General features: G+C 38.8%; 1 protein-coding gene across 1 annotated transcript in view; it reads left to right on the top strand.

Moving 5' to 3' along the window:
- Positions 1 to 9,694: 9,694 nt before the first annotated feature.
- The window catches only part of fubp3 (far upstream element (FUSE) binding protein 3), a 29,152-nt gene continuing 22,238 nt past the window's right edge, over positions 9,695 to 16,608 (top strand). Inside the window, exons 1-2 of the mRNA XM_023282801.3 lie at positions 9,695 to 9,855; positions 16,396 to 16,507. Of these exons, the coding sequence (XP_023138569.1) occupies positions 9,760 to 9,855; positions 16,396 to 16,507 (208 nt within the window). The 5' untranslated portion in view covers positions 9,695 to 9,759. The remainder of the gene's footprint in view (positions 9,856 to 16,395; positions 16,508 to 16,608) is intronic.

Below are 16,608 nucleotides of genomic sequence, written 5' to 3'. Positions count from 1 at the left end.
GCCTCTCCCCTTCCCCTCCTCTCCCGGGGGGTCTGCTGCTGGGGTTTGTTGGCGAGCACACACTCTTTATGTTCTTCGATCTGTTAGCTCTGCGAGGTGCTGAATAGACAAGGGGACCTATCAGGTTCAGGGTGGCCGTGCTGGTAGCTTTGTCTCAGCGAATCCCCCAGATGATCTAAATGTTTAATGGTGCAGGTTATTCGGTTGTTGTGGCGTGTGTTATGATGGATGGTAATGCAATGTTTTCCGATGGTGCCTGAATTACACCACAGGGTCTGCAGGCTGTTTGGGTTGGGTGTTTAACTGGCCTTCATTACTGAGCCTCGGAAATGTGTTCTGAAATCGCAGTCGAAGCAGAAGGATTTTCTGTTTCACTGGTCATTTTAAGTCACAGCTACAATTTTATTTACATGCATCTCATGAGTTTTCCTCACACAGTCGTCACTACAGCAACTGATGTGAACTAAACCCGGAATGCATTCAGTGATATTGTTGCAATCCCATTTAACGTTTTCTATCTCAAACTCAACCACCACCAGCAATTTTTTTTAGATGCACATTCATACAAAAAATTGATGTTTTTACAGAATTTTTTAACTGCAATTTTATGGACAATTTACTGTTATTCTACAGATTTCCCTGTTTGTCAGCATGCATTTCATAAAATCACAGAAAAAGTGTGGAAAACAGGCCGAAACTGTAAATGATGTCCACATCGGAAATCTGTATTTTTATTTATATTAATTGGGTCTTTATTGACATTTGACCATAAAAGACACTCTTTTTTCTGCTCTTAAACTGACCAAAAAAATGCTATTTTATAGATATTTGTCGTTATTTGAAAAGAAAAAGGCTATATTAAGGAGACAAATCACAGAATATTAATTTACATGCTCACTGTATGAAACAAATAGCAAAATCTAACAAAGTAAATAAAAGTACATTGTTTTACAAACATTGCTTTGCATATATCTGCTGCTGTTCTCACAATTTTTACAGTTTTTGAACATTACAGTATTCAATAATTTTTTTTTATTAAGACTTTTTTTCTGACATTTGCCGAAAGATTTTTCTTTTTTAATGACTTTTAAAAAATTTTTTTATTTATGTTAATTGGCTCTTTATTGACATTTGACCGTAAAATGACATTCTGATACACATTGGCTTTCATATTGCATTAGAGGGATTAGTTATGTTTAGCAAAATATTGTATTTAATTCATGTACAATGCAATCTAGCCCATCTCTGGGAGCAAGAGAATAGGTGCATTTTTCATTGGTTGATGCAAAAACAGAATTAAAGCTACTTTAAAGAGAATAGTGATGCGCATTGTGATGCTGCCATCTTAAATAGTTTTGTTAGGTGATATGAGTGACAAATTTTTGCTGTTTTGTCTGTATTATGGTCTAAGTTTTGAAGAAGTAAGCTCAGTATAAAGGAGAGCATGTGACCAGTTGTGCTAAAAATGACAGCAGCACCGATTTTGGATCAAAAAAGTCACAACACAGTGATAAGTTTTGCATGACGAGTGCCTTTTGGGCAGCACTGGAAGAAGTACGCTCCTTTGTATGCATGAAATGTGGAAGACTTGTTTTGCTTCTGAGGCCACCTTAAAGCTGATCCAGCCGCATGCTTTGGTTGAGCATTACTTGCCTCTTTGCACCTCAGTGACTATGAGCAACACAGCAGTAGGTGAGGGTTTTATCTTGAAAGTAGATTCAGCACCAGCAGAGTACATCAAAGCTCGATTCCACTTTTAAAATGCCTCAGAGCCCCATAAGCTGTGGGCTTAAAGTGCCGAAAAGAATCACAACACTGCTTTGCTTTGGATGAATAAAAAAGCATTCTGTCCATCTCTGCAGCTCTGCCTGCTGATGTGCTTTCATTTATGTCATGCCTGGTGTTTGAACAGCGCCTTGTGTCATCTTTTAAGAAACTCTTTTTTTCGGCGGCTTGTTTTGTGGTGACAGCAGAAGAATTACCTGCAAAAACACTCTTTGTCAGCTCACAGCGCAGAGAGCTCACAAACAAGACCATTTAGCTATTATTTCCTCTCAGTCTCCGATACACACAGCAGAGCGAATGTTTATCAAGAAAAATAAAAGGGGGGCCCGACTGTGGGAAGAGGAGGAAAATAGGACAGGTGGAGAGAGGGATGGAGAAAAGAGGGAGGAAGGGGGGAGGGTTATTGGAGGCAGGGAGGGGTCACGGTGTCCCAGTGGAGAGAAATAGTGGAAAACATCCGTAATTTTCACCGCGGGATTCCGTGTAATTGAGTCATTTAAAATACAGATACAGAGCTGAATCAAAGCAAAGTGGTGGAGGAGGAGGAGGCTGCAAAGTAAAATGGAAAAGAGGCAAAAAAAAAAACAAAAAACAAGGAGGTAGAAGTGTGCCTCTCCTATTATTGGGCAAAGCCGGTCTGTTTATCCTTTTCATCTGTCAATCTTCTCTTTCAAGACAGGATGTTACCTGTCAGAGATTTTCTTTTGTTTGTCCTTTACGCTACACTCTCTCTGCCATCATGATACTCCTGCTTTGCTATTCTTTTTATTCACTCTCACCCACTCGCTCAGAATTGTATTTCACTTTTTACAGTAATCGTGCTTTTTTCCTCTCATTTTGTAATTTCAGTCTGTTGACAGTAGATCTTTTATAATTTGACTATAATGCTGCACTTTGGGTTTTTTTTAGGTTTCATATATTTTATCTGACAGAAAAGAAGTCGAACTGAGTTAGTAAATTTCTATGTGGCGCTTCTTGAAAGTTGCAAAAACACATTTCCACATAAACAGCACAACTTTATAAAGCTAGAATAACATATAGGAAAGGGAAAATGACACAATTGTACACGCAGGATGTGTATGTGTGTGTGGACTTTTATTTACTCATGTTGTGTGGACATAAATGTGATATAAACCATTACTTTTTTAGTATGAAGACTTGTTATAGTTAGGCAACAGGTAGTCTTAGATATAGAAACTATGACTGTGTGTAAATAAAAATGGTGGTTCACATGATTAAAATACTTATTCCAGTGAAAATCAAGTCTGCTACCTTTCAAACTTGTCCATGTAGAATTTTTTACATGCTGAAAGACACAATGTGAGCAAAATATGGAGCAAACACCACATCTGCAAATTTTCTTGCTAAAATAGCAGCGTATAAAAACATGGACTTTGACTTCCAGGGTAAAGTGTAAGATGCTGCCCAGTAAATCAATATAGAAAGCTACATTATAAGCAATTTTCAACTTATTAAAATCCCTCTCCAGGTCATAATTCAACCCCTAAAAACTCCTCTCTGTGTATGACATAAAACATATCCATGTTTAGAAGCTTATATCTACAATTGCCTCCTTCAGAATATGCAGAACTATGAAGTTCCCAACTCTTTTGCCATTTAACACTCCCCAATCACTGCAGCTCACCCATGACTCAGCTAAAACACTGCAAAACTACTCTATGCTTCAGAATAGAAAGTTGATTTAAGTGATTCTGGATCAATTCTGAAGAAGCACAATGCTGTGGAAAGCTACACTATACACTAAAACCTCAGAAGCCTAAACCTGAAAGTATAAATGTCACCTCCCCAACACCATTTCGGCCCCATATCAACACATTTCCAACCCCCTGCCTCAATGTCAGGACTACATTCACTGTGGTTGTCCATCTGAGCCCAACAAATTTATCTTGGTTTCATCTTAACAAAGAAGGTGCTCCCAAAATCCATCAAGCTTCTTTTTGTTCCGAACAGCAAGTAAAGGTATTATTCTTGGATATTATTATGCATTGTTCTTCACTCTACCTAAGCTGTCACAGAAACTCTGATAAGATGCTGTGGATCATCTATAGTTGGTCATTGATCTTTCTGCATCCCTTTTCACCCTTGTGAAGTCACACCATCAGATGTCTTCAGTTACTCTGGCAATTGTTTTTGATGCAGACGTATACACAGTCCATGGGTCCAAAACTGAGAAAGTTCTGACTTTCAAATCAGACCACGTCCATACATTAAGGCTAATTGGAAATCACAGATGTGCTTAGTTTTGTTTCAGTGAAGTTTTTTTTCTAATTTGCGTGTCAGTGATCACAAGTGTATTTACTTTTGTTGCTTTGAGTTTTTACTTTGAGGCCTGGACTTTCAACAAAGTAAAGTTGCCTGCTCTAACTACTTAAAAGTCGTAGTGGGAGGCGATTAAAACAATTAATCTAATTAATTACAGGCTTTGTAATTAATTGTGATTAATCGCATTGTTAAATAGCAATATTTGACACAATAAGCAAAGTTTTTCAGTTCAGATAAATTTTGGTTGACGACTGAATCGATGAATAGACATATCCATGAACTTAACAAAAATGTTTGTTTCATTTCTATTTATCTGCATTTATCACCTGTCTACTACATTCACAGATTACTACAAATTCAAGTCCAATTTTAGCGATTATAATCAACATTTTAAGACTTTTTGTAAACTCAAGCACTTTCAATGTCTTGAAAAGTGGTCTATTATGGGATTGCTACACCGTTTTCCGGTACCAGGGCTAATGTGTGCACTGGATCGTCAGTTTCTTGCATCCCATTCATTATCTATTTGAAACGCATCGCATTGCATGCTGGTTGTGTTTTGAACTGCATTGCGCGCATTGCCCCGGAACAAATTTGCATAAAGTAGTTTCATTTTTGCTTCATGCAAATTTGGTGTTGGGCAACGGGGGTCTGACGCATCGCGAAATATTCGTTGAACATCTAAATTAGCTGTCGAACCTAAACGAGGATGGATTCAGCAACTGCACAGCAAATTCAGAAATACTTTTTGCTGAAGTTTGTGTTATAAGAGAAAGTTTGCAGCCAGACTGAAGCTAAAATGTGTCCTGTGCATCTTCTTCGCAGCTGGCAAACAGACTTTAGGTTCATTTCCGCCACCTACTGGACTGGAGTGTGCATCAGTGTTACCGGTGTGCCAGAAATCAGGTAACTGAGAAATGTGCAATTAAGTGTATTTTTTTAACACGTTATTTTTTCTGTAATTAACTATTCAAAATGAATGCATTAAAGTGCCAGCCCTACTTAGAAGGAATGATTTTGTGCAGTGGCATACTGACTTCTGTTGTATATTGTATGTAGGATGTGAAAAAAGTTGAGTAACGCATTTTGTGATGTTGTACTGTTTGGTAGAAAATGGAAAATGTGGAGGCGCCGTGTTTAAAAGCTCACCAAACACCTGTAGACTGATCCTCAGCTCTGCAAAATGATGCCAAATGCTAAATGCTTCTCAAAGCCTGATCTAGACATAGACTGTATATGCAGTCTATGGATCTAGGACCTCAGTGTCAGTGGTTGAGTTGTATTGTGGGAATTGTAGGCTCAGTTTTGAAACTGAATGATATAAAACATGATATTTCTGATTTGTTTTGTGCTGTCTATTCTACTACAGAGGTGTAAAAGTACCACAAATGGAGAAAAAAATATGCAATGATTACAACACCACAAAATAAACAGCAAAATGATGAGGATCATTCAAAAAAAGTGATTTCAAAAAAGAAATTAAAGAAAAAATCTTTTCAGAAAAACTGTGCACTGTGTTTTTACGATATGAAAATGATTATTGTTCACAGCCAAGTTTTTATTCACTGCTTCTTTCCATATGTACAATGTGTTCCTGAATGAAAGGCGTGCTGGGATACCTCAGAGGTCTCTGGATGAAACACTAACCGCTTCTTGCATCCTGCCTTTAGAAATTTATGCCCATAGCAGAACTGTGGCAATTATAAAGCAATTACAGTTTCACATTGCCTGTTCTTCTGAGATTGAGGAGGAGAAAAGAGGAGGAGGCAAAAACTCTGTAGTTAAAGAGAGTAAGTGTGCCAATATTGATGTTCCTCTTTCTAAATGCTCAGTTGTCCAGCTGGGCATGCATTCCACTCGCCTGACCACAAAAACATCACATTTTCACTTCATTCAAATGAAAATGAAAGGAAAATGGATCAATTACTCAGCTCCTGTTGATGATTTCTTGAACCTTTTCTTTTTTTCTTCTTCTTGAGAGACCAAGAGCTTCTCTGACTTTGTGCTCACATGCTTTCTGCCGTCGACTGACCCAGCAGTTTTACCACAGTGAACCCTGGGAACAAGCATCTATTCTCTGCAAGACAATGATGGGGAGGAAGCTGTGTGTGTGTGTGTGTGTGTGTGTGTGTGTGTGTGTGTGTGTGTGTGTGTGACACTTGATCGGCCTGCTATGGTAACCGCAGCGCCGCACAAACACACCAAACACACACTCGATCTACACTGACTCAGTTCCCACTGCTTGATTGGCAGGACTCCAGAGACCCACACCTGCCTTAACTGCCTTTACTTTCCAGGCTGTCTGAGCAGATGGAGGCTGAATTCATAATAACTGTGTTTCTCTGCGTGTGTCCATTCTCTCGTCATGCATGTATGCATCTGGCTGCATATGACAACCACCACCTGACGTACTCTTTGATACTAGACGATGAAAATGATTTCCCAGCCACCTCCAGGTCTGAATACATTGACAGCACATGGTAGCAATATGTTAGCGGGCCGGATCAGACTTCAGTCATGCTAAATTGGAGGTCTTCATTTAGAGCTGCTGGTCTGGGAACAGCTCTCAGCTGCCAGTTAATTTCTCTGCTGCTTTTTCTGAGGTGATAACATACCCAGGGGCTGATTAGGAAGAGAAATTGATATATGTATGGATGTCTGTAAGACGCAGCATGCCAATCTGCTTGTCTCAAATTCGAGGTCAATCATCAAGTCACCCGGCAGCTGCAAGAGCATGTTGCATATCAGTAACCCTCAGGGGAAACGGATATTTGAGTGTTTAAGAACCAGCACATACCTTAACAAATTCTTAAGTTTCAGACCCGTTCATTTCCTCTGTTTCATATATGCTAAAATATCATTTCAAACATGAAAGATCTGACAGATTACAGCTTTTAATATCACTCAGAACTCGGCAGAAAAGTATCTTAATGCATTCATTCTAAACAAGAACTTCATCAGATACCAAGAAACAAACCAACAAAGCTTTATACATGCACTGAACTGAGTCCAACTCTGCTCCACCGGACCACACATTAGTTTTAGGTCTCGCTGCTCGACTTTCCTCATTGAGGTTTGGATATGATTTATGGAGCAGGAACTGTTTTGCATAAACAGTTTGGAAATTTGCAGCAATTTTACTTTCTTCTGTCTGGCTGCTGGCATTTTCCAGATGTGCAACAATACATGTTTCCACATGTGCAGCATGGGAGACAACCAGTAATCCTCAGTTTTCAGTTTGTCATGTCAGATGGGAATTTTTTTCATTCTGACAAAGACACTGAAATATTAGAACTGTAAATAGCAAAAGCCAGATCTGTAGCATGAAGACGTATGTTAGAAGTCTTTGTTTTTTTCTGCTCAAATACCATCATTAAATACAGAAATTAAGCTAGTTTAGTTAGCTAAGGGTAATTGTGAGATCTGCTCAGTTTAGTTTCACAAATTCAATGGTACTTTAGTGACACCATTTAAACATAGAAGTATAGCCAGTGTAGTATAAGACTAATTATGTCTGAATTAGTCAGTTATTTTACATATACTAAGAGCGAGATCAGTATATTTCACTATAGCTCATGTATCCTTGTAAATGGTACAATAATAAGGGTTATAAAGTTCAGCTTTTGTTGAAACCGCTTTAGAGAAACGCTCATTAAGTCTGTGGTTGAGTTGTCTTCCAGTATACCAAATACTGACATATATATGTAAGTTTGAATTTAAGTAGGCTATTCAAGGCTGAATGATTGGGTGATTACTTGAGTGGTCTGTTGAAAGGAAATGAATCAGCAACTGCATTGATTATGCTTATCTTGTCTTCCTCGGCTACCCAGGGAAGCTATTGTTGGTGTAGCTGTACTAGATGGCGACAGGCTATAGGTGGCTTCTCTTAATAGTCTCTTAATAGTCTTCTTCTTAGTTATTATACAAATAAACTGTTTAAACTCATGAGTACACTCATGTAAACAGTAAAACAAACACACAAACAAAAAAATGGTCTTTCTTGGATGGTAGTGGTTTTGCTAATCTTCAAATAAAATTTAATTATTTTAGATGGTCTTTTAACAGATGAAATGTCATATAAGGGATTTTACATGGGTGTGAACAAAATAAAGTATTTTCTGTAATATTTGAATGACTAAAAAAAAGGGTTTTAAAGAAAGACCTCCATGCACATCAACAGTTTCTAATACTCTGGATGTACACCATCATACAATACAACAAAAATAATAGCTAGCTATCAGTAAATGTGTGGTATTATCTGTCTAAAAGCTTAACTAGCTGACTTCATGTTAAGCCTATTAGCTATATTAGCTTGGTGTAGCTCTAGCTACCAAGTTTCAGTTCGTTACTACTGTAGGCTAACTATCCCTCTTTATTAATGATTTTACATTATTTATATATGAAGAAGGAATATATGAAGGAATTTAAATATAAATGTTAATAAAAAATTTTGTCCTTTACAAGTCAGTTTATAAAAATACTATGGCATAATCAAGTCATCTTAAAATAAAAAACTTATAAAAAATAATTTCAGTATGTGTTACCTAATGTTTGTGTTGCAGCTTAAGTAGTAGCAACATCAAATATTTAAAATAAAGTAAATGCTGCATAAGTACTAGTGCAGTGGGGACTTGTTTCTTTCTTCAGACCAAAGTTGTCCGCTATGATTTAATTAGACACTCTAAATTAGTTCATTTGTACTTCTTGTCGACATATCACATTGATATATATATATATATATATATATATATATATATATATATATATATATATATATATATACACCACTTCTCATTGAATGTTTTTTATTTATTTGTATTAATACTGAAGATAAACAGTTTTTGTTTACAAGATAATTCCATATGTATTATTTCATAGTTTTAATGTCTTCAGTGCTAATCTACAATGTACAAAATAATTAAATAAAAACCACAGAATCCAAACTTTTGACTGGTAGTCTGTCTATCTATCTATCTATCTATCTATCTATCTATCTATCTATCTATCTATCTATCTATCTATCTATCTATCTATCTATCTATCCATTTTATTAATATTATTCATTTTAAATGTTTTTTGCAAATGCGTTGCAAAAAACATTATAGTATTAGTGGCACTGCAAAGGTAAAAAAAAAAAAACACCAACATTTTCTGCATTACTACTGAGCAGTAACCCTCAGATTTAGAAAGATTGGATATCCTGGTATCCATCCATTATTATTCCCAGTAAATGGTTCAACCCACTTTATCCTACAGGGGGTTGTAATGGGCGGCCCCTGTCCCAGCTGACACTGGGTTAGAGACAGAGTAGACCCAGCAGTTTTTCATTCATTGGCAATAATCAAGCAACCTAATAAAAATGACCACAATTATTTATTTGTATGCCATCTAACATGTATGGTGCAGCTAAAGTAATAGTAGCTTCAGATTTTGAAAATTAAGTAAATGTTGCATAAGTATAGATAAATATGTTTACATTTGTCCTCTCAAACATACCTCCTGTCTCCACATCTGACTGATATTCATACTGTACATGCACCACCCAGTCATGGTGGTGTTTTCCTGCCTGCTGTTGTTCAACATGACATGTGAGTTTCCTCGATCAACTCGCGAGATCCTGCGGCTCGCGGAGCTTCGGCTTGGCACGTGTGCTGCTCTTTTTTTAAGTGTGGCTCTCAGCTGCCGAGGCGGATGATGATGATGGCGGAGCTGGTTCAGGGACAGGCCTCGGTGGCTCAGCCCGGAACGAAAGATGACTTCGCAGACACGATACGCCGGGTCCGACAGGTAAAACGCTCTTCAGCCGACACGAGTGCGGTGCTTTCGGACCACAAACAGCGTGTCTGCATGCGGAGCAAGGCCGGGACTCTGGTCGGGGCAGCCAGACCCCCTACTATAAACACTCCTCATGCAGCTAGCATGCTAACATTAAATAGCCCGAGACAGCATAGCTTGAGCGGACAGATTAGAGTTTGCAGTGGGCAGAAGACGCGTTAAGTCGGCGTGAAAACTGTCCAAACGGCCACACAAGTCGTGTCTGACGCAAGATACGGAGGCCTCGTTTGGTGTCGAAGTTTGTGCTACTTTAGTAAGTTAAGTCGATACACTGCAACCTGTTGTCAACTCACAGAAGTTGTAGTTAGCTTAGCTCGCCGACTTACTAGCGCAAGTTGGACGCCCCGCAGGTTGACCCGCAACATGACTGGAGCTAACATTTGGTTTGAACTCGAAGCCCGAGCAGCTGGAGCGTCTGACACGCTGTCCACAAGCTAGCTGGCTAGTTTGAAGTCCCCAAGTTAGCTTGAGTGTAACTGGTTGTTGCCCCAGTTAAAGAGACACCCATGAGAGCTTAGGAGCAAACACACGCAGCACTGACGCTTATATCACACGGTTCCTCTTCCTTGACTTGATAATAAGCTCGTGTGTTAAATCTGTGGCGCATGTGGCCCAGAAAAACAACTAGTGAGTGAGTGTAGCTGGTGTTAGCTAGCTAGCATGTGTGGTACTGTGTGTCCTCGCAGGCAGCGTTGGAGTTAGGCCATGTAATGTAACGTCATCTGTTGAAATAAGCCCCCCTCCACTCCTCCTGTCGAGCACTCTTGGATTTTTCCATTGCTGCCTGGAAAACACCTGAAAAATGCATTTCAATAAAAATGCAATCAGCATTTCCCTGCTCCTCTCTGTATGTAGTGATATTATTTTGTGGTGTCACGTTGTGGCCTCTGCAGAGATGTCATTGTGCTTAAAGCTGTCATTAAGCTGGTCAAAAGTAGAGCTGTGTGTTTTGCTGAAGAGGATAAGCATATTACTGACAACAGCTGCTAATATGTAAAGTGGACTTTGGTCATATAGCTGCTGCCACTTTCGCTTCCGCCTGTGTGACTTGCACACTTGCGTGGTTTAAAGCTTTGTGTGGTAGGTTAGATTTATTGTCATTGCACAGGGTACAAGTACGACAACAAAATGCAGTTTGTCATCAAAACCAGAAGTGCAACAGGAGCAGTAAAGTGCATTATTTACAGTATGTTACAGTTTAAACAGGTGTTGTCTTATGAACACACAAATACATGAACATATAGACACGTGGATACAATTGAATATAGATAATCTAAATCTACAGGTGTGCACGAATGGCTTTTCTGTAGGGCTGCATGGGGCTAGGTGATGTAATTGAGTTTAAACTATTATTGATTATTTTTAAATTACCTATTTTCTGAGAATTGAATGGAATTTAACCACTTAAGCTTATTTATTAAGGTGCACAAGTAACAATTTCAATCTTTGCAATGGAAAAACAAATGCATATAAAGACACTTGCACATAAAATGAATTGCTGAAAAAGGGAATAACCTCACCTATAAACAGACAAGTCGAGAATGCAGAGAAGCATGGAGAGCAACCAGAGGGAAGCTACTGCACACTTGGGAGGTTAAGGTTCAGAATGGACGGCTCAGACCAAGTATCCTCCTTGTGCATCCCGACATGAAGTCATCAGCTCTCTTTTAGGCTGCCGGTTTTGCGTCTGGGTGCTTTTAAACCAAGGAGCTCATCTCTGAAGCCACCAGGGGAGGTCTGCAGGTGTGGACGGAGGTGAAAAGAGGCCGAGGTGGTTGCGGACTAGTCCAATGGAGGTCAAAGGGTTCCATTATCAGTTTGTGGTGGGCTGTTTTTGAGTGCAGGCAGGGTGTAGGGAGCCTAGTTTCGACTTAATCTGACATTAGAACGTATTATTTCACTCTTTTCAACGTAGTTTTTTGAGTTGCTGCACTCCAGTAACTGGAGACTAAAAGGTTCTCTGTGCACAGCCACATAGCTAGCTTCTACTGGAGCCTGCATGCGAGTTGTTTTGGTAAATTCTAGTGTCTGTCGATAAGCAGATGTGCAGCAAGTAAGGCGTTTTGGGTGCAATTTCATTTCGATTTTGCAACTAAAGACGCACTAAGTTCAGGATAGTCAAAATTCAGCATAAGTTTAGGATAACCGCGGCCTTGATTAGAATAGTGGTGATTAGCGTTTGGCAATATTTGCACAGCCTTAGTCAGTCGAATGGAAGTATTTTGGCTACAGAAAGGATGAAGTTGATAGTGGTGCCTTGCAGGTGTTGCAGCTAAACGAGGCAGCTGAGTTGGTTGACCATTAAACTGGCATCCAGAAGCTCGTATGACAAGTGCAAAGTCAGATCAGATTGTCATACAGTGCAAACAACACATTTGGATGCCGTTGCATTAGTGTTACACTGAGTTCTAAACCGTAGTTTCCTGCTTTCTCAAAATTCTGATCTATTTTTGTTGCAGCTACACGCCCCTACAAAATAACCACAATCATTCTAGAACGATTAGTTCTTTTCAAATTGAATTCTTCAGGTCATCCAGAGAAAATTCCTCTGTTTTTTCATAATGCTGTTCCTACTGTTGTGCAGTCCTAATTTCCTGTAAATGTGCAACTTCAAATACACTTGGTATAATTTTAACTGAACCCAGATAAGCAAATAACAGCAAGTGTATTTCACAACAGCTCAACAGCTGCTGTCATGATGCCTTTAGAGGATTTGAAGTTAACCCCCTGTTGTCCCCTTGTTTGTATGGCTGCTCACAGCTTGCTCACTAGAAGTTATTCACTTAATTAAAACGCTGCCACCTGAGGAATAGTTGGCCGCATAACACAAAGTATACCAACATTCTAAATCAACCATAATACCTGCCACATTTGTTTTTATCTGATGTTAACTTGTGGATTCGCGACTCTCCGTGGCATGCAAGTGTCACCAGATATGCTCTAGAAAAGAGAAGTCATCCAGTGAGTTTTCAGTGTGTATCATATGACACTGATGTGGCATTAGCCTGAGATGTAGGAAGTGGAGGCCATGTTCTAGTACCGTAGTTCTTTACATTGTTGCATGTGACATGACCACAGCTGCAGTTATGTCACTTACCTGCTTCTCCCTGCTCAACCACCAGCCGCTGACATGAAAGCTACTGACATTTAAATGTTGAAGCTGAAATTGCTTTTTGGTACATTTGATGTTAACAGCTCTATGTTGTTTTTTTTTTTTTGTTTTTTATTAAACACTCATCAGCAATCAAAAGGAAAACCCACAATCATGTTAAGGTCCGTTAAATCACTCGTCTAAACCACTCAACTGCCGGTGTTGCAGTGTCGCTAATTGTACCCATCTTGATCCTAAATATAACCACTGACCCTCACAAAGAAATACAAAATAAACACACCATTTCTTGTCAAATCAAGAAATAACTGAGTAGAATCATGAACAGTATTGATCAATTCTTGGACCCTAAATATAGCCTGTTTTTTTTTCTCAGAGACCAAATCATGCCATCTCATTTGTCAGATTTTGATAAATCAGACATTGGGAGAACATTTTCAAGTCTTACAGTATACAACCTTGCATTCAAGAAGTAAAACTGTCTTGGGGGCCACTCCAGCCCACACTGGTGTCTCCTCAGTGGCCTAAGTTAACACTGAGGGCATTCTGCTGTTGGACAGTTGGCAACAAAATCGCTCAGACTGCATGACTGTAAACTCTCATTTAGCCTATTGCAGCAAAGTTAAGAGATTTCTCATAAATGTTACTGAACCACAGCAACCCAAAGTTACCTTGTCAAAGGCTTCAATGATGAAATTAACGTGCGCCTGCTTTATCATTTTCATAGAAACCTCTACTTACAGCGAAACTAATAAGAAGACGGCTGAATCTCTTCTTCTTTGCCCATTCATTTTCTCATTAAGTCATTCCCTTCTTTCTGTTGTTTTAAAGCATCTGATTTCACAATGTAGTAGTTCACATATTTTTGTTTCAAAAAAAATCTGAAATTGTGATTTAAATTGCATTTTAAGTTAACCAACTCTCAATCTGCTCTCCTGATAATATCCTTATTTTAGACAAAGTGACATAAATTAACGATAACGACAGTATGTGTGACCTGTTTGTCCGTATCTGCATTTAAAATGAGTGTTTAGAGTGAAAGTAAGAGAGGGCAGAAAGTTAAACCCTCTACACGTAACACCTTGAACACGAACTTAGAATTTTCATTTATCCACTGTGGACATTGTTTTGGAAAATCTCAGCTTTTGGGTGAGCTAAATCATCAGCTTAGTGAAGATGGAGAGCTTAAACAGATTAATGTGATTGTGCATTTCAGTCGGTGCTTCCACTGTGAACTCTGTCTGTAAAGCAACACATGCTGAATATGGTAGAGACAGTATCGACTTGAGAACTAACCTAAGTGCGTCAATACTGTCAAAACCATGGCGGCCTACAGCCATGCTGTCAGGATCGCAGCTGATGAACCAGTCAAGTATTTTAGAAGATGCATGCCACATACCTGTAGTGAAGAACTCAGAGAAACACTGATTTCACATTAAGTTTGAGCATTTTTCCTACGTATCGGCTTTGTCTACGGTGCTTTTCATGTCACTTGACGTGCACATATCTGCAGCGATGTCATGGAAACAGCAACTCCACACCTGCTTCCTTTTATGCCTCCTTATTTCCATTGCACCCCTCTCGCTTCCACCGGTGGGCTCTGAAGTAGATAATCATCCCTGAAGGTGATGGGAGACTCTAATTTCCATCACTATATTTTCATATTGTGAAAAAAAAAAAAGAAATTCCAGTCAGGCACAGATGTCAATTTAGTGTAATTTTCTGAAACGCTATACTTTGTATGGAAGGAGAGGTGGCAGATTAATGGGGAATGGAAAACGCTGTTGGTGCTCTCATGCAGCGTAACTGAAGATTTAAATGTCCATCATCGCAGAACGTGAGCAGCTACTTTAGATCGACAAGTGACTCATTTTGAAAGTAGATACAGATTAGTTTTTAGCTAAGCTAGAATGCAAATAACCGCACTGTCCTGTAGTTATATGGATGGGTCGAACACTTTGTTCACTACAAGAAAAAGATGAAAAGAGATGTCGGAGGTGGATAGAATTATACAGGCCAAATGTTTTAATATTCCTTTTGTTTTACATGGCTTGATTGGAGTGAGTGTTCAGCCTCGTTATGTTTTTCATACAGTGCACAAACTGTTAAAGAAATACCAGTTGCTTGTGTGAAATGTTTTTATTTTTGATCACATTTCTTTAGTGTTGACTGTAATGTAATTCTTGTACAGATGGTTGTATGACCACATTTATAGTCTCTTTTGAGTTTGCAGAAAAACCTGTGTGTATTTCTTTACATTAAGGTATAAAATTAGGGTAATAGTTGACTGATAATACTGGTCTTCCTAACATATATCGGCAGCTGTATGTGTTGTCTGAGACGCAGCGATTTAAAAAAATGATCTTTTTGTAGTACATAACATGCAGAAAAAGATTCTTGCAGTAATTTAGCAATCTAGCATAATTTTCCCATCACAAAATTACTTTAACAGATGTGTTTATATATGTAAACCATATCTACTGATACATCGGTACAGGAATATTATGCTAAACTTATACTACATATAGTTATCGGCGAATAGTTTTTTGTTCTAAACATGACATTGCCTTGTGTATCTTGTGTAAACTGTCAAATTTTTATCCAAACTTACAGAAACAGAATGCAGTTGAATATAAAACCTTACGCAAAATATAGTTGAAGTGGAATGTATTTGGTCAAAGTCTGAACAAAACCTAATGTGAAACCTTCCAAAAGTGGAATTTATGTTAGAGATATAATAAATTGTAGTGTGAAGTGCTGTTTTTTGTTGTTAACTCATTTATATTATGACTTTAGTGGTCATTGCAACACACTCATGGTCACGCGCATGTATTCAATAACAAAAAAGTTCATATGAAGTTATTTTTCGATAAGTGACACTTTGAAACCGTGATAAACATGTGATTTGGCTTTCCCTTATCTTTTCCCTTCTGCTCACGTTTGCACATTTACTTAACCTACTACTATTACACTTTCGGCTTAAATAGGAAGTTAGAAATGTGTTTTTTTTCTTTCAGTTTTGGGTCGCTGAAAAAGTTGGTCAGTGAGACGTCGGCGTGTCAGAGATGTTTCAAGGGAAGCATCACCATCGGTAGTCTCAACATGAGCTGTAGCAGACCGCCTCAAGCTGCTTTGATATTGTAGCAAGTGCATTTTTCATGTGCTGTCAAAATGATGACTCCCTACACAACAGATGGCTTTGCGGAGGCCAAACTTCACAGCAAACTTGATGCTTTTAGGCAGGCAGGACGAAAAAAGAAAGCGTCGCATGGAGGGTTGTCCAAGATTATGTCTTGGAAGGGAAACGACGAGTGCTCAAAGAAAATCATCACTTATCCTCTTTTCACCTTTATTCCATCTGTCCTTCTGTGTTGTGTCTCCAGATGGCAGCCAAGATGGGAGGAGACCAGATGCCCAACCTGAACAGTTCATCTCCAGTCATAGACCCCTCCCTCTATGGCTTCGGAGGGCAAAAACGTTCACTAGACAATGGAGGTAAGCCTTTAGTATACACACATACTACTGTGTTTTATTACATGTTAGAGCTTATTGCACAGCCTCTTTTTTTTCTCCTGTGCATGGACATCCTCCTTGAC

The sequence above is a fragment of the Amphiprion ocellaris genome, chromosome 17 (genome assembly GCF_022539595.1).
Source record: "Amphiprion ocellaris isolate individual 3 ecotype Okinawa chromosome 17, ASM2253959v1, whole genome shotgun sequence".
Taxonomy (NCBI): Eukaryota; Metazoa; Chordata; class Actinopteri; family Pomacentridae; genus Amphiprion; species Amphiprion ocellaris.
The sequence above is the reverse complement of the archived record's forward strand: the minus strand, read 5'-3'. Positions and strand labels throughout refer to the sequence as shown.